General features: G+C 44.0%; 8 protein-coding genes across 8 annotated transcripts; 4 read left to right on the top strand and 4 right to left on the bottom strand.

Moving 5' to 3' along the window:
• Nucleotides 1–2,587: 2,587 nt before the first annotated feature.
• Nucleotides 2,588–3,636, bottom strand: EDB93DRAFT_1083255 (WD40-repeat-containing domain protein; the record flags this gene model as incomplete). The annotated part of the gene is made up of 6 exons (XM_041445752.1): nt 2,588–2,816; nt 2,865–2,924; nt 2,973–3,087; nt 3,168–3,267; nt 3,322–3,503; nt 3,549–3,636. Coding segments are annotated over 6 exons (774 nt in total), but the record flags the coding sequence as incomplete, so codon positions are not given.
• A 181-nt stretch (nt 3,637–3,817) lies between these two features.
• EDB93DRAFT_1103006 (uncharacterized protein) lies at nt 3,818–4,746 on the top strand (the record flags this gene model as incomplete). The annotated part of the gene is made up of 6 exons (XM_041447264.1): nt 3,818–3,825; nt 3,913–3,931; nt 3,996–4,139; nt 4,186–4,281; nt 4,377–4,604; nt 4,657–4,746. 6 exons carry the CDS (start codon nt 3,818–3,820, stop codon nt 4,744–4,746), a joined length of 585 nt encoding a protein of 194 aa, XP_041308824.1.
• A 1,949-nt stretch (nt 4,747–6,695) lies between these two features.
• Nucleotides 6,696–9,654, top strand: EDB93DRAFT_1103005 (uncharacterized protein; the record flags this gene model as incomplete). The annotated part of the gene is made up of 8 exons (XM_041447263.1): nt 6,696–6,808; nt 6,870–7,803; nt 8,079–8,303; nt 8,353–8,778; nt 8,863–8,884; nt 9,080–9,198; nt 9,263–9,367; nt 9,622–9,654. The coding sequence occupies 8 exons, from the start codon at nt 6,696–6,698 to the stop codon at nt 9,652–9,654; spliced, it is 1,977 nt and encodes a 658-aa protein (XP_041308823.1).
• Nucleotides 9,655–15,107: 5,453 nt separating this feature from the next.
• On the top strand, nt 15,108–16,391 carry EDB93DRAFT_1249197 (uncharacterized protein; the record flags this gene model as incomplete). Its single annotated transcript, XM_041452820.1, has 4 exons — nt 15,108–15,321; nt 15,380–15,588; nt 15,644–15,814; nt 15,867–16,391. The coding sequence occupies 4 exons, from the start codon at nt 15,108–15,110 to the stop codon at nt 16,389–16,391; spliced, it is 1,119 nt and encodes a 372-aa protein (XP_041308822.1).
• A 1,426-nt stretch (nt 16,392–17,817) lies between these two features.
• Nucleotides 17,818–18,636, bottom strand: EDB93DRAFT_1103001 (uncharacterized protein; the record flags this gene model as incomplete). Its single annotated transcript, XM_041447262.1, has 5 exons — nt 17,818–17,979; nt 18,000–18,018; nt 18,070–18,199; nt 18,221–18,362; nt 18,409–18,636. The coding sequence occupies 5 exons, from the start codon at nt 18,634–18,636 to the stop codon at nt 17,818–17,820; spliced, it is 681 nt and encodes a 226-aa protein (XP_041308821.1).
• Nucleotides 18,637–19,789: 1,153 nt separating this feature from the next.
• On the bottom strand, nt 19,790–20,233 carry EDB93DRAFT_1249195 (uncharacterized protein; the record flags this gene model as incomplete). The annotated part of the gene is made up of 2 exons (XM_041452819.1): nt 19,790–19,989; nt 20,038–20,233. The coding sequence occupies 2 exons, from the start codon at nt 20,231–20,233 to the stop codon at nt 19,790–19,792; spliced, it is 396 nt and encodes a 131-aa protein (XP_041308820.1).
• A 947-nt stretch (nt 20,234–21,180) lies between these two features.
• EDB93DRAFT_1249194 (uncharacterized protein) lies at nt 21,181–23,904 on the top strand (the record flags this gene model as incomplete). Its single annotated transcript, XM_041452818.1, has 6 exons — nt 21,181–21,402; nt 21,997–22,230; nt 22,296–22,714; nt 22,770–22,873; nt 22,929–23,102; nt 23,153–23,904. 6 exons carry the CDS (start codon nt 21,181–21,183, stop codon nt 23,902–23,904), a joined length of 1,905 nt encoding a protein of 634 aa, XP_041308819.1.
• A 314-nt stretch (nt 23,905–24,218) lies between these two features.
• EDB93DRAFT_1102998 (uncharacterized protein) lies at nt 24,219–25,502 on the bottom strand (the record flags this gene model as incomplete). The annotated part of the gene is made up of 7 exons (XM_041447261.1): nt 24,219–24,397; nt 24,608–24,763; nt 24,813–24,857; nt 24,968–25,063; nt 25,118–25,213; nt 25,274–25,357; nt 25,406–25,502. 7 exons carry the CDS (start codon nt 25,500–25,502, stop codon nt 24,219–24,221), a joined length of 753 nt encoding a protein of 250 aa, XP_041308818.1.
• Between the last annotated feature and the right edge of the window lie 256 nt (nt 25,503–25,758).

Raw genomic sequence — 25,758 nt, 5'->3', positions numbered from 1 at the left:
GAAAAAATTTCACAGGGGGTAAACCACCAGGAGAAGGTGAATGCACTACACAACAAGATCTTTCTATGTGGTCCTGAGCTCCTGACACATTATTCCTACTATTAAATAGATGTTGGGGACATTTTTCTCAAGTCAATATAGCTAAAAACCAAAAAATGCGAACCTATTTTGTGTTTTCCTATACATACACTACATGTATTGATGTAGGGCGCTTTAGAGGGTCAAATAAAGATGGGAATATATTCATATATACTACTAAACATGTTTTGAATGCCCCAGAACACTTTCCTGCCAAAGGGGCAAAAGTGCGAAAGTGTTCTATATTCTACCATATGTTGAATTGCCCCTGGAGGAGGAGCTGGCATACAAATGAGCAAAAAAAGTGGTCTATTATATTGTGTTATACATATATATACTAATCTACTACTTATATATGAAGGGGGACCTATTGTGGTGTAGTGGTGAAGCTGCAGTGAGGTGGGAAGGGTGTGGGAATAATTAATATTGTGGAGATTTCCAAAATAAGTGATGTTTGTGGTGTTGTGGGGTAATTCCCACACTGTGTGGCTGAAAAATACGGAAATGTGATGTGTGGGAATAGTGTGGGGAGGCCTGACATAAGGAGGTGACACCTGAGACATGACGGAATAAGAGTCTGTGACAGATTCCATTCAAATTGAGGGATAAATTCCTAGTATGGAATACAACATGGTCTACCTCAAAATTCATGATCAAAACCTGAAAAAGTCTACAATTAGTTTTGACCCCAGATTCATGAACAAATAGGAAATATGTATAGACAAAATTGCTGAATTTGTTGGCACGGATCTGGCTTATTGTGAGATTTATAATCAAATAATAAAAATGACAAGTATATAAGGGATACAAGATTCATATATAAATAGTAGATATTCCACACAATCAAATATGTATTAAATTGAAACTCTGGTTTAAATCGGTTGAGGGAATGGAGCGGGGCTATGTTTGGTAAGCCAAGGGAGGAAAAATTATGAATATGTACATGGATATGTCTAGAGTTAGATTCTGACAGCAATCTTAAAAAATTGCACAATTCATATGAGTTCCCTGCTAAGTGCCCCACTTAGTGCCCCGCTTAGGGGAAGAGGAATCCATACCAGTTTTTCCTCTCTAAATTTGAAGCTCATTCAATTTTATGAGTAGGCATAATAGAAAATTCATACACATTATGAAATAATTGAACAGTATGTCTACACATCCTAAAGAGCACCAACTACAATGTCATGAAGCTGCAGGCAAAGTTCCATTAATGTCCCTGAATGAAGAGTGTGCATGGCAATGTTTACCAACACACAGATAATAGCAAATCGAACAAGTTGCAAGGTGGACGAAGCTCCCGCAAGGGGCGAGGCAGGCATCGCATCCTCCTCCATCGATATCTGGAGTTCATTAGCTATTGTCGCCATTGTTACAAGAACATCTAGATGCTTGGGCCCCTACCATTTTTCTCCTTATCCTCCTCATCTCCACCCTTGCATCACACCCTTACCCTGACCTTGCTCTTGTTATCCTTGTCATCCTTGCATTCCCCTTTGCCCTCTACCTGTCGCTCCAGCAGAGCCAGTACATCTGGCCGGACCCTTTCTCTGACGAAGCGTACCCATGCTCCGTTCCACCCGTTGACTGACCCTGTGGGCAGTCCCATTTACCCTTACTGTTCGGATGGTAACCTATGATACAATGCATGCCACATCTCCTTTACCCTGTTTCCTTTCTTGATCTATGACTCGGTGCGCAGTCACACATTTGTACTTATATTTAGCTCTGCAGTTGCACGATTGTGCCCCTGCGCATTTCACTTCCTGTTTCTGTTCTTTGACTCATTTCCTATCTGCACATTCCGGTTTGCCTATGACTCACCTCGAACGTGCCTTCCTTTTCTAGTATCACCCTTTGACCAGTTCTCTTTCCGGTAGTACGAGTTATCATCCACTAATATGTGTCCTCTCCTCTATATAAACTTGCTACCATGTATCTAGTTCCTTAACTTGAATCTACTTGGTTCTTGACCTTCTACTCCTAACAAGAGTGATCCTTTCTGCCTAGCCAGCAGTCTATATTCTACTTTCTTATCTGCTCATCACGGATAAGTCTTTAGTCTCGATCTTTACTCATCGACTTCGTCGACGAGCAAAGCCCCTGTTAACTAGTCGGACTCCTGTCCTCCTATTAACACAGATCTTACAATTAACCTTCAGGTATCGTAAGCCTTGGCAGATACACTTATCGTCGAGCCCCGCTTGACATAAGCTACCCGATTTGGACATAGGTGTTAAATCTTACTTGCCGAAGCTTCACCAAGTAAGATCCCTAACCTTGGGCTAGCCCAAGGATGTCTGCAACCGTTGACGACATACGCTCTGTTTGAGCGTTGCCAAAAGATACTATCCAAGTCCGTAACACTGTGTCCATTAAAACAACTGCCGGTGATAATGGTGCACCCAGCACGCCCTTTGTGTGACTACAAGGTGTGAGTATGGTAATGTATATCAAGGTCCAGACTTACTGCGACAGGGATGATCTGATCACCCCAATTCCCATGTGTTAGCTATCCTCGATATGCCCCTGTATTGTAATTGAATATACAAGCAAATCCATCATCACCTCCAACAAAAACAAGTCCCGCCTCGCAAGCAACGGAGATTTGCAGAGGAACATTACAGAGGATCACATGGTTGTAGGACTGTACCCGCTGTAGGGTAGGAATGGCATATTTATCCACCCTGTCTTTGAGATTGCTCACAAGGAGGAAATTACCCTCGAGGAAGGCATTGCCGCTGCAGGATGAGTGAATATATAGTACGCAAGATGAAGCCCTCACTTACATTCTTCCCTGCACCTTCTTGCGCCACTTTAAATCCCAAGGTTCAATAGAATAGCAGAATCTTAAAACAAGAGTTAGACTAAAAATAAGGATGCAATCGTCAACCGACATTTCACCGCTTTCCAGAAATGACACCAAAAGGGAAGCACCGTTGTCGTAGAAGTGTACTGCATGTGCAACATATGGCTGCTTTTCAGGTTGCAAGGTGATAGATACAAGAGTTTCTGACAACAATCAATATCATGCAATAATCGATGGCTAGGCATCTCACTGTCTGATGTGAATTTCTAAACGTGAGGATGACCACCACTGGCACTCACCAGTCGTCGACGGATAGGATCCCAAGCAAGCGACTCCACCGCACTTGAGTGACTGATGGTAGTACTCCAGAATTCGAATAATGCCTGAGTGGATCAACTTCATCAGCAAGACTGATAGCGATACCCCTGTTCACATACATCATTGCTCCATTCGTAAACTTGAATGTTGCCATCCGAAACACCAAATGCAAATGATGTTTCACTATGATTGTTGATGTGCATCCAGGTAATGGCACTGATATAGTCTGCTGCTGGTGTAAATATTTCCTGAATCATTTCACCGGACAACAGGCTCCATATTACTATTTGACTATCATTACCTATCTGGCTGTCAGCACAAGTTAAGTGAGGGACAGACAGATTACTTCCAGTAAGGAGCAATGTTCCATGCATATTCACAGCCAAGATATTGACTGCCTTGGTGTGACGAGTGAGAGTATATTTACTAGAGAACTATTTTGGTGTCAGCGAAATCAGAATTTGACTGAAGTTGGAGACTTGCATCCATGGTGGAGACACTTAAGAGGGAAGTTGCCCGTATTTAACTACGAACCTAGCACCGACAGTCAAATTAATTGTGAAGCTTGTAAACAAAAAACAGCATTAACAATTGGCCAATTGTCTGTTGGCAACTATGGAGATGTGAGTGGAGAAGCATCAATATGATTTAGAGTTTGATCACGAGGATATTAACTTGATCGGTGATGAAAACACTTATTGTCTGCCCAGACTACTTTTAAATCAGAAAGTAAGTGCTTGATATGCAACTCATGGCATCAAAAATGACTTCCTGCAAAAACAACACTCTCAAGGCAAGGTTCAACCCGTATGGCAGACCTTCTCCGTGTTCTCTCAGGGGAGCCATAAACGCATATGAAATGCAGGAACTGAAATGGGTTATTAAGGCATCAATTACGTCCTATGAATGTGAGCTTTGGCAACATGAAGATGACAAAGTAAGTAAATCAGTTACCTACAATTCCTCATTGTTGAGGATGTCAGGATGCATGGATGGTATTCACTATGGATCTCGACCTTCCCATCAGTACAGAGAGTGGAACATATGGCTGTATGGACACTACAATGGCAGATGACGAGGTTAGTAACACCTCGCTCGCTGTTTATCGACACTACTTACTCGAAATGAGATGGTACCCCTTGCCATTGTTTTGACAATGGACGACTGTGGTAAGGCCTGGTGGTACCAGTACCAGTCACCGAAAAAAAGAAAACTTGTCCGCGGGTTGCACGCATGTGTAAACAAGTATATCGATCATCACTGTGAGATCAGGCATGCCGGTACTGAACAATTACGCAAACACATGTACATTGCACTCCAAAGTGCATTGCTGGATGTGGATGTTGACGAGATCATGCTCTCTGAAGCCAGTTCAGATGAAGCCCAAGTCGGGAAACACAGTGTAAGACAGATCATTTGTTCTACATCAATCCATGTGAATGACATTGTGTTAGGGGTTTCAACAGGACTGCCTCACCTCACTCATGGTCACACAACGAATCCTCAACGGAATCAATTATATCATCCCCCACGGAGTGAAATGAGGTCTTCTATCTCTTGGAACTGCTGTAACTGCACAATCAAGCCATGTCTATAAAACAAGTAAGTTCACGAACCTTCCAATACATCATTATTCCTAATCAATAGAGCAAGGATACCCTGCCGCAATGCCTGGACACTTTCCAGACTGAGCATTCAAACTTTGAATAGTCCAGAGTACCCCATGTACAATAGAGCCATATCACCCAAACAGATGAAGTGTGCTTGTATGATAGAGTTGCTACAAATGATGAATGAAGGGTTTACTGTTTGTTGTAGAATAAAACATACCAAAGTTAACTAACTGTAATTTTTGGATTTCAGAATAGTATTATAAGGCAAACATTCTTATGCCGCAGTATCATGGCTACAACTATTTTTCAAAAAGATATGGAGCATATCACCAACGACCCAATTTCCCTCATAACGTTCAAGTATAGGATACCATTTCTGCACCTACAGAAAATGAGTGACAAACACTGTCAATAAGCCCCGGACCTACCTCTGCATAGACAATGGCCAACCGTGGCTGTGCTTGAAGTTTCCATGACTTGTGTACTCTGAGGTATTTACAGGCTAGCTGCAAAACAAAAGCCTACATGAAAACAATTTAAACAGATAGATGGAACAGACACAATGAAAATGCACACAAGTTTCTTCATATTCAGAAGCAGGCTAGCCAACTGTCTCCTGTAAATTGTATCCACCCCGACTGAGATGAGAGACCTCTCCTCACAGCTTGGGAATCTTGGAGGGAAAAGGAATAGCTGGTGGAGTTCGTTCTATGTCATCAGGCACACTTTAGGCATAGTTAGTTAGACGAACTTGGGTAAATATGAACTTTACCTGTAGGACGTGCTATTTAGCCATGGGTGGATTGGTAGCTGGCAGGATGAGTTGTTAGTTCATTCCAGTGCTGAAGTGACTACCTTGTACTCACATGTACACAATTTTGGCTGGACTTGGTTGTTATTCTTGTCATTGAGCAAAATGAATGACTGCTATGCAAAATTAACGACTACGGACAAGTCTTGTTGTTTTCATGCAATAAGTACTAAGACAACAGTAACACTAATGACTACACCAACTGAACAACTAAATTAAATCAAACAATGATGGTAAAAAGGGAGACATTTAGGACAAGGTTTGGGCTTAAGTAGTGAGTGGGAGGATTAGACTCCCGGATATTTCCGAAGCATTTGAGTGGCTGCCGGATAATTCGGTTGGAGTTTCGACTGACTTGGAATTCACTACTTAGGGTCCTGAAGCACTTGTTTGACTTTCTTTCTTTCCCCTATTATATATATGCAATGTCATATATTTTGTCATGTATTTTGTCATGTAACTTAACCTGTAGTATAGTAGACTATAGACTCTAAGTCATTATATTGTAGTGGTTCTAGTCTCCAAGTGTATCACAAAATACTGCCCAAGTCTTGAAAGAGACTTAGATCTACCTCATGCACACACACCGTTGAGTTGCCGAGTAAGTTTATTCCATAATTGTCACGCAGACTGACGTTCGAAGATCACTCCTGCCAGGCCTCATAAAGTATCTGTGAGTGCCTTGGGCATCACGTCCCTCACCCCTATCGCTCTCATCCACTCGCCTGGATCTAGAATTAGGGTTCAGCTGTCCAAAAATCAATGAATTAGACTCTCAGTGCATTTTTTGTTCTACCTGTCTTATTGTGATCTTGTTCAAATGCCTGGTTCTTATTTATTGTAGCAGCCCTAGTCTTTAATGAATCAGACTCCAGGTGCATTTTTTGTCGTCACAGGTCTCCTGTTCATCATTCCACTTGTCTTATTGTGATCTTATTCTATTTTTTCTATCTTCATTTTGGTTTTCAGACAGGCAAAGCCAGCGGATGCCTCGCAAGTGAAGTCCGCGATTGCATTTATATCATGACACTACATGATGTGAAACAGACCTGCTGTTCTACTTGTGATCATGGCTCAACACAACAACAACAACAATTTTATGTTGGATGACGACCCAGAGATCAATCTGAATTCCCCAAACCTTGCTGCAGCACTTGTGGTTATTGGGCAGACTGCCCGCAAGTACGTGACTGAAAGTTGATGCCATTATTAACACTGACTTGGAGATTGCAATTTTCTCTAGTTTCATCACTCGCATGAGCACTGTCTTTCCAGGTCCAACTGTACCAGAACATCGTGCTAATCTAGAGAACAGGAATAAAAATTCACTGACATACAAGCCATACAGGCCATACACCTCTTTTACTCCTGTTGTCCCGCGCGAAGGGCAACATTCCAGCCACTCCCTGCACCGTGTATTGCAGTCTACCCCTACATCTTCCCTGTTGAATGTTGCCTCCCTCCAGGCCACAACCACTGAATCTCCATCCTCATTTTCTGCTTCTGCTTCATCAACGTCCCCTGATTCTCCATCCATCTCAATGACCGTTTCTCCGGTCATCCCTACTATGCGTCCTGATGCTTCAACTTTGATTCCAATAACAGCACTTCCATATACATCTACTGCATCTACTCATCTGTCTTCTCCAACAACTGCCCCTATGTCCATCTTAGACACTCAACAGACCGATAAAAATGATACTATTATGGATGATAGGCCGCCCTCCCAAGCCGATCGCGAAATCCTGATGGATCATGACATACCAACAACTGCTCCGCCCCCACCTACAAACCATGTCACCAGTCCTAAACCAATTTCTGGTCTTCCTCTCAGCTCTGGACGAATGAGAGCACTGCCCTTGCCATCTGTTACAGAATCTCATCTGGGACGTCTGGTAAATCAGCAACTATCTCAAATATCTGATAAGGTAGTTGTACCTGCTCTCAAGAGTGCAGTCGACACCATGATACCAACATTAATTGACTGGATAGCGAGTGAAATTAAGATCATGCACTCAACCTACTCACACAATCCTCGTGTTCACAACTCTTGTGCCCAGAAACATGGTGGTACATCTGAAGAGGATGATACTAGCAAGCCTGAATGTGACGATGATCTGATGCCTTCTGCTCGCAGGAAGCACCCAGGGAAGCAGGGTACCAAGAACAATTTACATGTACGTCTAGGGTGATCAAACTGAATAGGGGCTCATTATTCTAAATTTAAGGATGCATTTCGAACATACTTATGGGAAAACACCTTCTGAAATACAAGTCAGGTCCCTTGCCTCAATTCCCTCCACTGCAAATGGTTCAAGCTTTTAATCACGACAATGAAAACCCACCAAATTTGGACAACATAATCATTGACTGGCAAGACTCTCTGAGGTCCTCTTTGCTGAATACAGAGGCAATCAACTTGTTAGTTGTAGACTTCCAACAAAAAATTCAGACAGGTTGTTATCCATTAGTAATTTTTGATGAAGATAGGATGAGCCTCGATGACCTGCACGTGCTCTGCATTATCAAGCTTCGTCAAACTCAACAAGCCTATCGAGATCAGAGCAAGATAGCAGGATTCACAGATGTGCAACAGAGAAAGGAGGCTACCTGTGAACTATCTTCTTGTAGTACTTGGAGGCAACGTCTGGATAGGCTCAACACTTGTAAGCATGGGGTAAGTGTACTGTACTACTTCCCCCATTCTGTGCCTCATGTGTTTGCAGACGCTCGAAAGATGTCAAAAAATTGCTGAGCAAAATTGCCACCGCGATCCTCAAATGTGGGACGCCATTAGGTGCATCATTGACCAGTTGGATGTCAATGGCATGAGCAGGGATGAAACAGACACCCCTGTTGGTGTGAAACCAAAGGTTGTGAGGCATGTAGCTCTCCTGTGGATTAGCTCAGCAATCACTGATCTACTTCACGCTGTTGAGTCCTACGCCCCTGCGATGTACGAGGAAAATATGACAATTCCAATTGGAAACACATCGCTTTCTTGCTTCATGGAGGCGAGATGCACGTCTAAAAACTCTATTGCAATCACATGGTTGCCTCGTAATTGGTATCATGATGATTGGTACAAAGCTAATTCAACCAGTGCTCAGGCACTTCTTGACATTTGCAAGGACTTCGAAATTCCCCACTTGGTTTGTCGTTGTATTGTTTAATTTGAAGTATACTTATCATCTCACAGGAAGTTTATCATTCAATGAATCATGTCATTAATAAAGCCCAATGCAGAGCGAAAAGCAGGTGTGAGAGGTTCATCTCACTCTAGATAAGCCAGCACAATTTTTATTCACTGTTGTCCATATCGTAATTTGCATGATCTTTATTTGAGAGTACACAGACCAAATGAGCATAGTGTATGTTATTTTTGGTTGAATAACAGTAGTACATCGCAGACTGAAAAATGTAATATTAGCTTCATAACATGATACTACGAAGGCACACTCTATGCAAAGGCAACAATGATGTGTTGGACAACATTTATGGTCTCTTTACCTGTAAAATCTTTCGGGTTGAGCGACGAGGAACTGGATGACCTGAGATGTGAGCTGGACTCAGTAATGAGGATTGAGGAACTGGAGGAGGCTCATCAGCAGCCTGATGAGAGATCCATTTCACAAGGACCCCCTCAATGTCATCGTGAGTAACAGCACTCTCGGAAGTTTCATCAACTGCTCAAAGAAATATGAGGTGCCATTCCTGAACGAGATGCTTGAGTTCAGCAAAGTAAGCTGTCATGTGATTCATCAACTCCTCGTCATGCTTTACAATGAGCACTAGCCCCAACTTGTACAAAACAGCTCTGGAGCCTAAGTCCTCCAATTGATCAGACCACTGCTCTGTCTTCAAATATATTATTGTCACTTTCGGTCTATTGTATGTGGTCACAAATTCGACAAAAATGTAGAAAAGAGACTCAAGGTCATCAGCAGCGGTCTGTTCTGTCATCATCATTTCGAGACCCTTCTCTCGCTGTTTAGACACTAAATGCAAATGGCGCAGAAGGCGGATAGACATGTATGGCATGGTGCCCTTTGGACAATCAGATCAGCCACTTGTACAAAATTAAACTTCCAACTTCAACTCACGGTACCATGTGAATGAACACTAGTGTTGCCTTGCGTGATGATCTGTGCATGGTCAAAATCGATGAAGTACCCTTGTCCTTCATAAATGATAAAGTTTTTCGGGCTAAGGTCTCCATGTAGGACATTCCTTCAGACCATTTCCTTGTGTGCTAAGAATGAACTGTAAGTATAAGACTCAAATTTGAGCACCAAAGAAACCCACTGACTACGAAGTTGCGGAAAGCGACTATTAGCTCTCATTTAGTCGAGTATGTCGACAATGGTTCTCTGCAAGGGGTTAAAAGCATGCACTGGTGATATCTACAGCGGAATCCAGGACTGAATTTCCTGTTGCAATGACGGATGCATGACGTGGAGTCAGGCTCTCCATCGTACTCAACATCTCAAGCCACAATGAGAGTGACTACATTAGGAATTCCCTGGACCAGCCCAAGAACCTTTTCTTCGTGATATCTTTTTGCTTCATCCACTCAACAATCCTTCAATGCATATTCAACTCCATCCCTGTCTCAAACACGATATCAAATCATTCTGCAAGAGAAAAGACCCTGACTTCTCCACAAAATGGCGATAATTTATAACTTCTGCTTTTTCTTGTCCTCTATCCAACCGATCCCCTTGTCCCCCATGTGGCATTGTGATTTCTGGCAGGACTTGTTGCACATGTGCATGGTGGGATCCATGCCATAGGCTTTGCTGTTCGCTAACGACATGGTGTTGAGCATGTCAACAAGATGAGTCAGGCTTCCAGTGATATGGTGGTGGGAAGATGAAGCACAGCATGTTGTCATCAAGAAATCTATACGTAGTAGCTATCAGTTTTTCTTTGATCATAGTTGTAAGGCGCCGTCATCATACTGGATACCAAATAAGAGCCTATAGTTCCATTTGAATATATTATGTATAACTATGTAAAGTTGATCAGTTAAATTTAGTAATAATAGTTAATTCTGTGTCATTACATACGATGGGGGGATAGAGAAAAGCAAACTAGGTATTGTATTCAATAAGTAGTGAATCAGCTGAATCAGACTCAGCATGAAGCTCCGCCATAATGCTCAAAGTTCCTGCAAAGTTGAGGTCTGACAATATTCAGTCCATGTGTCGTGCAGGGAAAGCCTTCATACAAAGGACATATGAAAAGTCCTTATGAAATTGAGTCTATAATAATCAAGTCTGTTGAAGTTCATAGACATCCTGTTAGGGGTGGAATACAAAAGGAAGGCAACAAACCAAGGTTTCGTTACCCTAAGTAGTGAATCAGACTCAGTTGAAGCTCCGATAAAAATGTGCACATCACAAGAGTAATCCTAAGCAGTTTGTATTTGGAATTCACATAGCACCATGTACCACTATCAAATAGTTCGTAATTGTGAAATTAGTTCAATTCTGACCACTGCGGACACTCGGTCGCTCCTTCGCTGGGAGTCTGATTGGTAGGAACAATAAAATTGGATAGTTTGGCACTCTGGGAATCAGCAAAGTCAATGTTTAGCATTTATATCAAGACAGGTATAAAATCCGATCATGGTAGGTACGTGGTAATGTGAGGCACAATCAAATTGGGGATTAAAGTGATTATGATGAGTGGGGTGCAACATGTATGTAGGTAGTATGCAATATCCGGATAGATGAATCGAGACGAGCATATAGAGCAAGCGCAAAGCTGACTAGAATATGGGGCTATTGTGCAGTCAGACGTCGGTTTTACTTAGGTAGATCATATGTAACACTTACAGTTCATCCCACTTGCATCTACTTGCCTCTGACAAAAAGCTTTGAGTTGACAACAGCTTGCACCACTTGATCAATAAGCATGTCTTCCTGCAGAGAACAAACCATGGTAAACTGCAAGGACTAGAGTAAATTGAGATGTGCGAACTGTGAAGACCTCCGCATCGATGTCTGTACAGCCATCTGAATCCTTCTCCAGCTTTAGTGTTTCCTGTAGAAAATTAAATCGCAGTGCATCACAAGCAAATCAAGAGTGACATTGATATTGCTGGTGTTGCCAGCATGTGGGTCAATGACACACTAAAAGGGGTGAATCAAAATAGCATTGCACGAGAGCATCGTATATCCCTGTTTCTTCTATCTGTTTGCGATTGACCATCAATTTAATATACACATACATGTCTACCAGTACGTAGATATATCTGTAAGTTATGTAGCAAGGTCACAGCCAAAAGGATGGCGAAACATAAAAATGTGACTAATAGTGCAATCACTGTTGCTTGAGCCAGCTGGCTGTAAAGCCCCGACTTGAATGAATGTGGGGGGTATTGGAAGAAAAACTAAAACTTACCTTTCATAAATTGATGGGCCTTTCGGTTTTTTTCGGTTTGTTGTTTGATTCCGGTATGCATCTTCGACGCAAACCTGAGTCTGAAGATTTCTGTATCAATGTGAGGGTGGGGATTGTAACAGAAAAATTGAATCACTCACACGATGCGGAGTCATAGTTGGTGTTGAGACAGTGAGCGGTATGCCTAAATTTGAACACCTTTGTACTGATTTTCTTCGCTTCAGAAATACAATACTTATGGGGAGACAAATGAATACAATCACCAAGTCATTAAGACAATGAATTACCAATGTTCATACAATACTACAATAACATTTTCATACTAACGCAAAATTAAGATGATATGAAACAATCAGAAAGAATGCGACAAAACAAGGTTTATTAGACTCCAAAGTGGCTGAGCTAACAGCCCCTGAGCCTGATTCAATTTTCAGTGTTGTCAGGCGAGATACAAATTACAAAAAAAATACAAGGAAATTTGTAGAGCAGAAAAAATAGAAGGTGTAAATGAGTATTGAATGAATGAACAAGAGATTCTCTATCAATAACAACCTTGTGTTCACTACAAAACCGACTGGATCATTGGAGTGTATCTTCACCATCAACACCATGTCAAAGGAAAGCACAAGGGTAAGTGCACAACACAAACACATCTATGCAGTTAATTAATGATGTAATAGGATGGTGACGATGAGGACCTTGCCAGAAGCATCTTCCAACTAACACTAGAAGACAGAGCATGGAACAGGCACATTAGTGAGGCAATACAGGTGGCCAGCTGATCCACATCAGGCACATCGGGTGATACCACTAGAACTTTAAGGGAGCGTTCAGCTCTGATTCAGGATCAAGCATCAGAAGATTACTGCAGACTTTATTTCCTTGACATTGAGATGCACACTCATCTTTGGGATGTAACTAATACTGTGAATCAGCTTGACTCGTCTGATGAGCAACAGGTCCTGAGGATGCTTACCAAAGAGCATAATTGGATGAAGAAAGCCCAGGAGGAGGTCAGAGATATGCGAGTAAATGATGATCCCTGTAATGAAGAATTGTGGCATGCATTTCTTCAATCATTGTATGAAATTAGAGATGCAGTGGGGAGTATCATGGATGTTCTGGGTCGTAGAACGAAGAAAGACCTGAATAGCACATCAGCAATCGTCGATACAGGTAAGAAATATTGAGTAAACAGGACTGCATACTGAATTATAACCAGGACCTAATTTCCAATGAAGATTTCACAATACAAACCCTGCCATACTCCTCACCATGCTTATTGTGTTGATCCTGAATGTTTTTGGACACGTCACCAGACCATGGTGCAATGCAATTCTCAGGCTTTTGAACCTCCTCCTCGAAACTACAGTTGGAAAGTCCACCAGTCGAGTAATTCCCTGCGATATCTGTACTGTCTGCAAAAAATTCAACCTGGATCCAATTACTCGAACATTCACTACATGTACAAGATGCTCATGCACGTACCCGCCTGTGACCACAAACAGAAAATCGCAGTACTCCAAATGTTGTACCTATATAAAGTACCAAGGAAGTATGCCATGTAGCCAGTTGTTGGTAAAATGTACCAAGGATGAGGGGGTGAAATTATGGGCACCCGTGCGCCCATACGTTGTCCAAGACTTCAATGCTTTTCTTGCCAGTTTGCTCAGTCAGCCAGGCATTGAAGAAGCCATGGACTGTGGAACAGTGATGAATGAAAAGTATCACTTGTGGGATATTAAGGATGGCACCGTGATGCAGGAAATATTAGGTCCTGATGGGGAGCTGTTCATGGATGGGTTAAAGAGAAGGGACCTGAGATTAGCATGGAGTCTTTCGACAGATTGGTTTAACCCACACGGAAATAAGACCTCTGGCAAGAAGAAATCAGTGGGTTCAATTGTGATGGAGCTACTGAACCTCCCACCGAGTCTGCAATATAGGCCAGAAAACATGTATTTGGTTGGCGTTATCTCCGGACCTAGAGAACCAGCTCTCAAAGAGATCAACCACTTTCTTCGCCCAGTAATCAACTTCTTCCTACCATCATGAAAATATGGGATGTGGTTTACCAGGATGCATAAACCACATATTACAGTGACATATTTCCGTATTATATGGGTCACCTGACCTACATAATATCCCATATAAGACGGGCCAGCTGATGATGGGCCAATGTGATGTATATCCTCAATGTTGACGGATGGGCTGGGAGGGATATTATTTCTGATGGAGGCAGGTGGGTTCATGTGTGGAATATGTAGAGTAGATGAGTGGGCCGATGGACATGAATATTCTATAGACAGATGGGCCGAGGTAGTTGGATATTATGTAGATGGGTGTACCAAGGTAGGTGGGTATCAGATAGACGGGTATGCCGAGGGTACTTGTCATCACATACACGAGTGGGCCCAGATATATACTATATTAGACAGGTGGGCCGGCCAAGGGTATATTGTGTCACATACATGGGTGGGCCCAGATATATATTATCTTAGATGGGTGGGCCGAGTGTCAAGGAAGGTGGGTATCAGATAGATGGGTGGGCCCAGATATATATTATCTTAGATGGGTGGGCCGAGTGTCAAGGTAGGTGGGTATCAGATAGATGGGTGGGCCCAGATATATATTATCTTAGACAGGTGGGCCAAGTGTCAAGGTAGGTGGGTATCAGATAGACGGGTGGGCCCAGGGATATATTATATTAGATGGGTGGGCCGAGGGCAGTATATAATATAGACAGGTGGGCACAGGTGAATGATAATTGTAAAACAATGCAGTACCGATTGCCGAGTAGCTAATTCGGGTGAAGCATAATGAGTTCCTGCAGCTGCAGGTTCATTACTGTTGCATTGCTGTACGAGAAGCAAGGTTCCGACTACCGAAATTTGAGTGAAGTGTGCCAAGATCCGAGCCCCGGGAGTCAACAAACAAATATCTGATATCCAGCATACTTCCAATGATCTGGTATTTCGGCTCCCTTATCTGATCCTGACTATCTCCACCCCCTTTAACACCAACCTCTGGGCGTCCAGCATTCAGCTTCTGATTTCCCAAGATCGACTTCATCATGAATGGTTCTTCCACTTCTGCAATTGAAATAAGCCTCTGGCGCACTTGGGCCCTGACAGTCACTCACGAGGCATCTGAATATACTGCACAGAAATTCAATGCAAAGAAGACAGGAGGAGATCCGGTGATACCTTCTCCTAACCTAGACACTGATCTAGTGATGGCCTGCGATCGATTGGTAGATCGCCTCATAAAGGCATATAAAAATCCAAGTGGGTCTTCCTGCAGCTTCGGAAAATTCATTTGATCATTCAAATTCCTTCATCACAGTTCAGATGAACATTGACATTGCAAGATATAGCAAATTGATCTCCCCAAAGAACACCGGGCACAATGAGGAGAAAGAGAAGAAGTTGCTTAAGAGATGTCCTCCCGGCCATGAGGGGACAAGGTTTGTGGACATACCCACCACCATTCTAGATGTGTCCGGCACCATCATCACATGGTACCTCCCAGATGCCCTGACAGCTGAAACACAGGTGTGTGATATACATTGTTACTCAATATATATTAAATACCAAATGGTAACCACAGAAGGAAATTTGGGCAGCCACCGACTTGCTGTCTCCAAGTCTGGAAAGAAGTGTGAAGGTCGATGGGAATTGGCGAACCAATCCGGAGTGGTTCAAACATTGCTCGGAAGATGTTGGCTTACCTGCTGGGTGCATTAATTCATCTCCGGCATGGTTTCAACAGGGGCACGAGGTAGGATTTGATAGGATGATGATTTCGGTAGTTGAGCACATCAATCCCATAGAATCTAGCGGACCCGGAGGTATCTGCATCATTAAAGGGACCATTGTCCGAGGGAATCCTAAATGCCATTGCAAGGCCGGCAGCCATCACATCAGCGGCACTCAGGATCATGCATCTGGAGCAGTACTGGGCAGGGTTACGAACATTTTCAAGCCTTAGAGGAAAGGCAGAAAGCAAGGAACTGCCAAGAATGTCTGAGATCCTCCAGTACTGGGCATCTGTGTTTAACACGCTATCCATCATTTCCAATTGTCAAACCCCGCATCATCGAGACTATTTATCAATTCCTGAATGCTTCAATATTCTCACCACCGTGGGGAATTATTCTAATGCTCAGATGAGTATGCCAAGCCTTCAGCTGGAGTTCGGGTACGATCCTGGGTGTATGATTGGATTTTCCAGAAGGATTGTCAGACATGGGGTTCATGAGGTGGAGGGGGATAGGGTTGGGTGGGCATGGTATATGAGGGACTCTGTTCATATTTATGCTGGGGTTCCCTCATGCGGATGGGCTAGGGTGGATTGACGAACCCTACCACCATGTGGAAGATGAAACAAGTAGAAAGTGTAATTACCCATGTCAGTACCTGCTTTCAACTACCAAGTATGAACCATCTCTCTTGATGACACTCAAGGTCCGAAATCCATAGCAGATGCATACAATAACTGTCCAGAGCCTTCCGTGTCTCTTGATGACACTCGAGCACCAACACATTCAGTGTGAGGGAGTGGGGTTTCAGTTGTGGTGCGCAGTTACAAAAGGCCGTCCCTGGGTTGGAGTAGCCCAGATGATATCATCGACCTTACGCTAGGCAATGCTAAGAAGAACAGTCTGTTGAAAAAGGAACCTACAAGTCAAAAGGGCATAGAGAAGCAAAAAAATGTAAGTATGAATGCTGCTGTACAAATTTGAAAATGGTACTGGGGCAATGGCTATCATTGTATTTAGACTCAGATCTTATTGACAGTCATCAAGGCCAGGAGCTCGGTAACTGGGTATCGGCACTCAGGTCTTGATATTTGGACCTCGCTAGTTAAATGCCGGGAGTCGGGAATCAGTAATGGAGATCCGGAACTCGGAGTTCGATATTTGGCAGTCAACATTCGGTACTCGATGCTCAGACCTCAGAACTCGGTACTCAACGCTCGGACCTCGGAACTTGGTACTCGACACTCGGACCTTGGAACTCGGAACTCAATATTCAGAACTTGGTAATCGGGTCTTGGCACTCAGGTGTCAATACTTGGACCTCAGTAGTTATGTTCTGGGAGTTGGGAATTGGTAATGGAGAATCCGGAACTCGGAGTTCGATATTCGGCAGTAAACATTCAGTACTCGACACTCGGTACCCGACGTTTCGGAACTCAGTAATTGGGACTCGATATCTGGAACTTGACACTCAATATTCGGAGTTCGGTAATCGGGTCTTGGCACTCGGGTCTCAATATTCGGACCTCGGTAGTCAAATTCTGGGAGTCGGAAATCGGTAATGGAGATCCGGAACTCGGAGTTCGATATTCGGCAGTAAACATTCGGTACTCGACGCTCGGTACCCGATGTTTTGGAACTCGGAAATTGATATTCAGAACTTGACACTCAATATTCGGAGTTCAGCAATTGGGTCTCAATATTTGGACCTCTGTAGTTAAATTCTGGGAGTCGGGAATCGGTAATGGAGATCCGGAACTTGGAGTTTGATATTCAGCAGTCAGCATTCGGTACTCAACACTCAGTACTCAACATTCAGAACTCAAAACTCGATATTCGGAGTTCGGTAATGGGGTCTTGGTAATTGGGACTCGATATCCGGACCTCGGTGGTCAGGACATGGTGATGAACATCTGCACTGTTTAACATCATGTTAGATATTGCAATGTTTACATGCAATTTTCAGTACTCATAAAACACATATGCAACTTGCACTTCAACATTTCCAACTGAGTGACTAGAGCTACTCTCCTCTGCCTCTCTTCAATCTGTCTAGAATGGCAGTGTAGATTTGTATCTCTGCCATCTTGTCATGGATGCCCTCACATTGCTCCTCAAGTAATGTCAGGAGGCGTTCTCTAATCCACCTCAGTTCCATCACTGATGGAACTGAGGTATGATCCACCTGCTACGGAATTGTCAAACCATCATTCTCAATGCCATCCTAGAGTAGATCAGTCATGAATCAAGGAAATGGAATAAGAATCTTACTAACCAATGCTGGTAGTGAAAGATACAGCAAGTCATCACACGATCCCATTGCCATGGTTCGTTCGGAATTGCAGTTTCTCCCATCCACCATGGGGTATCATAGCTGGATACGATCCGGGATGGATCTCCGGGATCTGTGACATCATGAAACACACAGATGTGATACAAAAAGATGTGATCCGGAACCGTGTTCCAGGTGTGACTGGGAATCAAATGAAGAATATGAGCAATAGGGCTGGGAACGACTGAAATGATGTTCCTGGCAGCTGAGTACTGGAGGATGGGCATGACAAAAGTCTGTGGAAGATGTCAGCATTAACCACCAGTGTCGTCAGGGTCTTACAGTGATCTCCCATTGCAGCCCAGCTTTGAAGTGCCTGATCCGAGCTAAAGGGGGAAGATTGTTGTTTGCAGCCTCCGCCTGATATTGGGAGATGGATGCGGGGATGCGTGATTCAGACATCGACATAGTAGCTGAAATGTCTGCAGGAGTGAGAGTGAGGGGCCAGTACTCATTGAGGGAATTCTGATTGTCAGAAGTGGATGCAGGAGAAGGATATAATTCAGGCATGGCTGATGCAGGAGTATCACACTGGCAATGACAATGAGAGTTGGTTTAGATGTGAATATATCATCCACTGATGGATGAATAAATTTTTCAAACTCCGACATGGGCTGACCCGGCCAATTCCTGGGACTAAATTTGTATATTGAAATGGTTGTTATATCCCATTGGCAATAAACCATTCATTCATCTTGGGAATCTATCAAGATGGTCTGCAGGTGTTGAAACACTGCCTGGGCGTCCTGCGCCAGCAATGAATACATTCGGGATTGCCTTCCGGAGTAGCATGCATGACCCAGAAGTCGTTTCATGAATGATTCCTGCATCCGGTCACCCCATTAGGTTGCTTTCCACAAGAAAAAGTTACATGTCCAATCAATCTCGAATTGGACCAACATCAGCTCTTCCTTCCATCGATCCCGTAGTGCCTTTGCCCAGAGCCAGTGAACTCAGTAAACTTTATATTTGTCTGGTCAGCTCAATGTCGGACATGTCAAGCACTAGGGAACTCACATTCCTCATTCCATGATTGATCCGGACCACGCATGTCGACCTCGATGGACCAGAACCACGCGAGGGATTTATTTCATTGACCACAGGCATTTGGATCACCCACAGCAGTGCTGACTTTGAGCTGCTCACAAAGCAGGGGATTTGTACTTCTGAAGTTGGCCATGCCCCGTGTCAAGTTTCATCATTTGCGATCCTGGTCTTAGTATATATACTCGCATGCAGGGAGACAGTCCTGCTGCACTGACAGTCACCTGTGCAACCAGGCTTGAGTTTTCAGGGCTTGAGATTTGGCTTGCCTGACCATCGTTCGGAATAGGACTGCCTTGTTGCACAAGTGAATGCGGAGGTTGTGAAGTGCATCATTTGCCTGCCCTTCACGAAGGGACATCTCCAGCAGGAATGAGATCCTCTGCCATCAAGTGTCTGCATCGATCTACCCCTGAGGTTTGATGGCAATGGGATCACAATGAGCTCGGGCGAGTTCATCCTATGTATCAGATGTCTCGGTAAAATCTTCCAGGTCATCATCGAGATCATCTAGGATGTCTACGTTCAAGTCGTCATGATCGTCATCTCCATCGAATCCCTCTCCAAGATGCGTGACAGCAGAATGTGTAAATCCATCTATCTGGCCTTGGAGACGATCTCATTGCCGGGCAAGGTCTAATCTCTGTGTCTCCATAGTTCGTTTTCCGATTCTTCGGACCTCAATGAGCAATGCAATTTGAGCCTCCTTGATTGCCAACCCCATAGATATCCATGTTGCCACAGATCTCTGAGATGGTGCTGCATTATGGGCATTACCCTGCTCTAGCAGTCTAAGTTTGATCTCCTTTTTTCTCGGTGCTGAGTGTGAAATTAAGTCGGACTTCTATGGAGACATGGTCAGCTTACCCTTCTTGATATTTATCTCATAAACATCCATTGCCGCAGGATCATTTATTCTGCTGGATTGAGCGATCCTCTCATTGGCCAACCATTCTGTCTTCAAATTAGTGGGTGCTGCTTCATCGAGTCTGTCGAAAGCCTTTTTACTTTCGGCGATGCAATTTTTTGCCTGCTTGTATTTACGGCAAAGGGTCCTTTTCATGTGGATCATCTTGCAGAAGTTGGAATCATTCATCTGAAAATTGAGACATTCCTGTCAATGAGGGGATGTCATTCCCCGAGCAGCGGGGGAAATTAGGTTGAGACATGCCCAGAGAGTCTCCATGATCTCTCCATCTATCTGGCCAATGCCTTCAATGAAATTCGACGTATATCGGACATAGCAGCTGTCTTGATGTCCATGCACGTGCCACAAACCGATGCCGGGAATAATGGTCAATTCCGGTACCATTTCAAGAAATCAGCTTTGATCAACCCGAACCCGAAGGTGCTTGTTGTATTGACAGTTGATGTCATAAAAGGTGACAGCCCTGGTAATGCCTTCCATGTTGTGCTGGGCAGCCTCGCAAAGGGCATAGTCCATGTTCATTTGTCTGCAAATGATGCATGATCAACTCGTGAATGTAGAACTTCATGTTCGGCTTGACTTTCACCTTTCTGAAAATCAACCACTGCATGAGGGACAAAGCAGCTGTGGCAGGCACAAGCAACTCCCCCAATACCCGTCAACTCCAGCTTGTGCCGAGCTGCATTTGCTTGATCTACTGCCTGGTGGTTGTTGCAGCTAGATTTTTCCAAAGTGTCAGCAGCCTCCGCAAGATGCGCTTTATATCTGTCCTTTCCCACCATGAACCTCAGCCCATCTGCAAGCCATACTTCATCAAATGGCTTGATAGGATGCAAGTGTTCGGCTTTGAAATTACTGTTCATCACAAATGACCAGGTATATTTCCAGCTTGGAGTTCTTATCATCACTTAGGTCACTTAAGTATGAAACTAGGACTTGTCGACGATGACCATGGTGTTTTCCTTAGGCTGGAACTCTGGTCCCGACACGGATGGTAGATCTTCAGGCTCAAGCTAGTCCTCGGGTTTGTCTCCTTCAAACAAATCCCACCTATTTGCGAGTGCAGGACATTCTTTGCCATCATGACCGAGGTGTATGACGGATCCGACATGAGCGAGACAACTTTGCTCGAAGAACTGACCATTCCATTGACTAATCCAGTGGAAAGGATTGCGACAATGTTGACTCCTGCAACATCCTGTGCAATAGAGTGGCTCCCCAAGACAATCTTGACATTTGTAGACCCCATCCTGGTCGCAGACGATGCATCTCCTATCTTCTGGAGGAGCTTCTCGATCCAGGAGGTGATGCAGATATGATTCCTGCCTTGGGAGCCATTGCCTCAGGTAGTCATTCTGGCTCTGCATTTGTTATACTTAGCAATGTTTGAACGACACTCCAATGGTTTACATTCACTTGCCATTGTTTTTGGAAGCTGCAAAGGCTCGAATGAGTCTTGGTCTTGCTCATAAGTATTATCAGGACAGTCTTCCCAAGTAGGTGGTGCAGGAACAGGCTGAAGTGTTGGTGATTCCGGGGGAGAGTTAGGCATGGACCTGTAGACATGTTGTCTTGTGCTTGCAAGTGGGACCTTGACCCAAGTTTTCCTACCTTTTCTGCCCCTTGCTTCTACCCTGTGGGATTTTTGCAGTGGGGTGCATAGACCTATCTTCATCTTATTTTTGAATGTTGCAAGAACAGCATTAGCTCAGGAAGGTCGCACAAATTGTTATTCCAATGCTATGTTTGTGCAGTATTAGTTGTTCATTACAAATTTATTTCCATTAATGGCATCATGTCCGATATAGGTTGATTAACCAACTGTTAGGCTTTGGTCAAAGTTGAACTTTGAACCAATATTAATTATTCCTTGCTTACCCTCTACATTCACAAATAAGAGTCACCATGGCAAGGTCAGGTCATTCCATCGCTTGTCTCCTGGAAGACATAGGGCACATCAACCCCAGACACAGAAGCTCACAGAAACTGAAATTTCTGAGCTGAAGAACTACCTTCCTGAGTGGACTTCTGCGAAAAGGAGCGAGAAGCAGGCAGTTTTCACTGCAATTGCCAGGGCTGCCAGGTTGTTTGCACCAAAGGTGGACAAAGGACAATGGAAAAAGAGGAAGCAGGTGATACATCCTTGTTGCAATGCGAAACAAAATTTTCAATGTCTTACACTTCCTTCAATGCTCAGATATACAAGACTTGGTTGTTCAACAACAAGAAAAAGAAGGAAAGGAAGGACATGATAAAGTATGGGAGGAAATGGACGCCTAGGATGATGATCTACCAGGAGAATCAGGAAGAGGTGCTGAAGAGGATCAAGGATGAGTCTGGGGCAAAGCCAGGAGATCCTGGTATGTTCAAGCATTATCAGGCAGCTGTGAAGAGAGTCATGGCTGAATTGTCTGACAACGAATTGGAGAAGGCAAAAGAAACCGCCAAAGAATGGTCCAACAACTGTCCTCCTCCTGAGATACAAGCACAGGTCGCCCGTAAGAAGGGACCTGCATATATGGAGCACTTTTCGAAGGAGATGTGGAGGCAATGCAGGATGAGAGTGTTTGTGCTGTCAGCTTGGAAGAATGAACAGGGCGAGGTGCTGTTCGGGATGTGAGTGAATTTTACCTGTCATCGCAGATCTTTCAACCCAATATATTTCACGCAGGCATGATGATAACAAGGCATTAGGAGATGGGGACAACTTCATGAAGACAAAGGACTGGGAGGACATTGAGCCGGTGTGGCAGGAGTACACGCAGGAACAGTTTGGTGAGTGTTTAAACTGTTGATACCCAGAGGGGTGTGTTGATGGTCTCTGTGATAGGTGCCGGAGTATGGGAAGGTGGCCAACAGATGAAGGGAGGTCGCAAGAGAATCCGAAAACCAGCCTTGGAGCTCAACACTGATGAAGATGGCATGCTGTTGCTTCTGGACATCACTGAAACAAAACTCGAGGAGAAGAAGGCCATAGTCAGGGCTTTTCTCACATTGCACTATCGTGAGTCAATCCTTGCTACATCCGGGACTTTGTTGAATGCATCGACATAGGGATTTGTTCGGGGATCGACAAGGCAGTAGTGCCATGGAGTGCCATCCTTCAATGCCAGGATGACTTTGTGTCACGAAGATATCTTCTGGCGGATGTTGACTTGAAGGAGCCTTCCAAGTTGCAAAATTGGGACATGATGGCCCTCCTCAATTTCTGGTATGCTCAGCAGGAGAAAGGCGAAGGATCAACATTCACGTTCAAAGCATGGAAGAACAAAGATGGCGGCATGGTAGCATCGGTCATATCAGGCGGGTTGCCTTCCCATCGGACGGGTAAAGTCAAAAACACGCAAAGGGTAATCATCCAAAGCCCTAGGGATTCATCCTCCGAACCCGACAGTGATTTCGGGAATGACACTCATCATACGGATGATGATGATGATGATGATAATGACTCGGCTGATGGTAGATCACTGAAAAAGAGAACCAGAACCGGAGAAGGTCCTTCATCATCACATGCAGAGATGGCAATCCCACTGTCAATTCCGAAGCCTCACCCCATCAAGCTGGTGACATGTGGTGCACTGCTGACATCGCGAATGGGAGACCTCCTGGCAGGGTTAACCAATGGCAACATTGGTGAGGTTGACGATGATGTTGCAATGGAAGGGAGGAAAACATTGCCGGCTCCGAAAAGGATGCGGGGAAAGAAAGCGGTGATTGAGCCATCGGCGAGGAGCACCCGGAGTAAGTCAACGCCAAAGCCATTAGACAGTACTCCTCGGGTGACAAGAGCGAGGGGAAGGAAGTGATGTACTTATCCCACACTGTCTCCCCTTATGTACATATCCATGTCATGCAATGGGAAGTAGGTTATTGGTGCGCCGGACTCGAAACATGGACCCAGTGATCGATACTCGGGCCTCGGTAGTCCTCGGATAGTGAATAAATCGGAAATGGGAGTTCCATACATCCATAATTAAGTAGTTTACATGACATGAGTGGGTTCATAAACATTTGGAAGTTCACAGGTAATTTGTCTACTAACAGAAATTGTGTAATTTACATTTGAATTTGATCTTCAAACCTAAGAATGAGGGAATCTAATACCTTGAGCATTTGGAAGTCAAATGTTCAGCTCTTTGCAGCCTCTGGAGGTCTTCATCAGCTCTTCTGAGTTTGTCAGATGTTTCTGCCCAGGCAGTTCGGAATGGTCTCTCAGCCTCGAGTAGTTGTTGGATGGATGGGTCGGGAATATGTCCGTGTCGCTGTTTGTAATCCTGACCCGATCTTGAATGGATTGAACTAAGAGACAAATTAGCAGAAAGATAAATGATTATATCAGATACTCACTGCCTGTGTGATTGTAAGACTCAAATGGCCGGAGACTCCCGGACCATGGCAAGCAATTCTTCATAGGTGACATCCGGGTGTGGCAAATCACGTTCGGGAGATTTTGCAATCGCTTGGGAGATGAATTAAGTAAGGAAACCTGGATGGTAGGGAGAAACCTACATGCCCTGGATACTACCGGTGCACCTGAGACCTCACTATCTGAATCAGCACACTCCTGCTTCACCTCACAGTCGATCAGATCATCTTCAGGCCCTAAGTACATGTCTGGGTGAATGGGGAAACCCAGTTGATCAGGTTGGGCAGGAAGAGATTTATCTGTAAGGGTTTAGTGAACAGAGATGGTGAGATGTTTTGATTGACAGACCAGGGAATTCTGGCATAAAATCTTCATCAGGCCCGAGGTACAGGTCTGGGTGGATGGGTACATCCAGGGTGATAAGGTTGGGCCGGAGGTGATGGATCTGTCAGGTTTTAGTAACCAGGGATGGCCGGACATTTCATTTCAATTGATGAACATACCCGGGATCTCAGTCATAATATCTTCATCAGGCCTGAGGTAGAGATCCAGGTGGATGGCTAGACCCGGCATATCAGGTTGGGCCAGAAGTGATTGATCTGCAAGGACTTTTGTGTCAACATGCATTGTTAGATTATTTAAATAATACTCACCATGCATCCCAGCCATCAGGTCATCCTCAGGCCCAAGGTATAGGTCCAGGTGAACAGGGAGGCCTGGTTGATCACATTGAGCCGGAGGTGAATGATCTGTGAGATTTGAGTGACCATGGATGATTAGATTGTCATCATATCAATTGATAAACTCACCAGAAATTGAAGAAAAGACCTCTGGACCATTGGATGACACAGAACATGATTCTGGGTCATTAGCTGGCCCAAGATTTAATTGATCTGAGGATGTCTGGTAAATTGATAAGGTATGATGGATGTTGAACATACCTGTTGACATCCGGGACACGGTTGATTCATCCACATCCATTGAGTTATATTCGGTGACTGGAGGGTCATTGAATCTAACTGTAGCAGGAGAGTTCATGTTCTGTGAGGAACTGATCAACTGATTCACTGATTATTGATAACTTCGAAGTTGAACACAAGGTGCCGGCAATTGCCGAAAGTTGAACCACAACCAAACAAGGACAACAATCAACGAAATTTTACATTGTTAATCACTGATCTTGTTTTTACTGAAACATCATCCTTGTGATAACTGATTTCAACCTGAATACAACTTGATTTCTACCTGATCTCAACACTTTCAACACTTTCAATTGAAATACCATGTCTACTCC

This window comes from Suillus bovinus (genome assembly GCF_016758785.1).
Source record: "Suillus bovinus strain UH-Sbo-P2 chromosome Unknown EDB93scaffold_19, whole genome shotgun sequence".
NCBI lineage: Eukaryota > Fungi > Basidiomycota > Agaricomycetes > Boletales > Suillaceae > Suillus > Suillus bovinus.
This window is presented reverse-complemented; position numbering and strand designations above follow the sequence as displayed.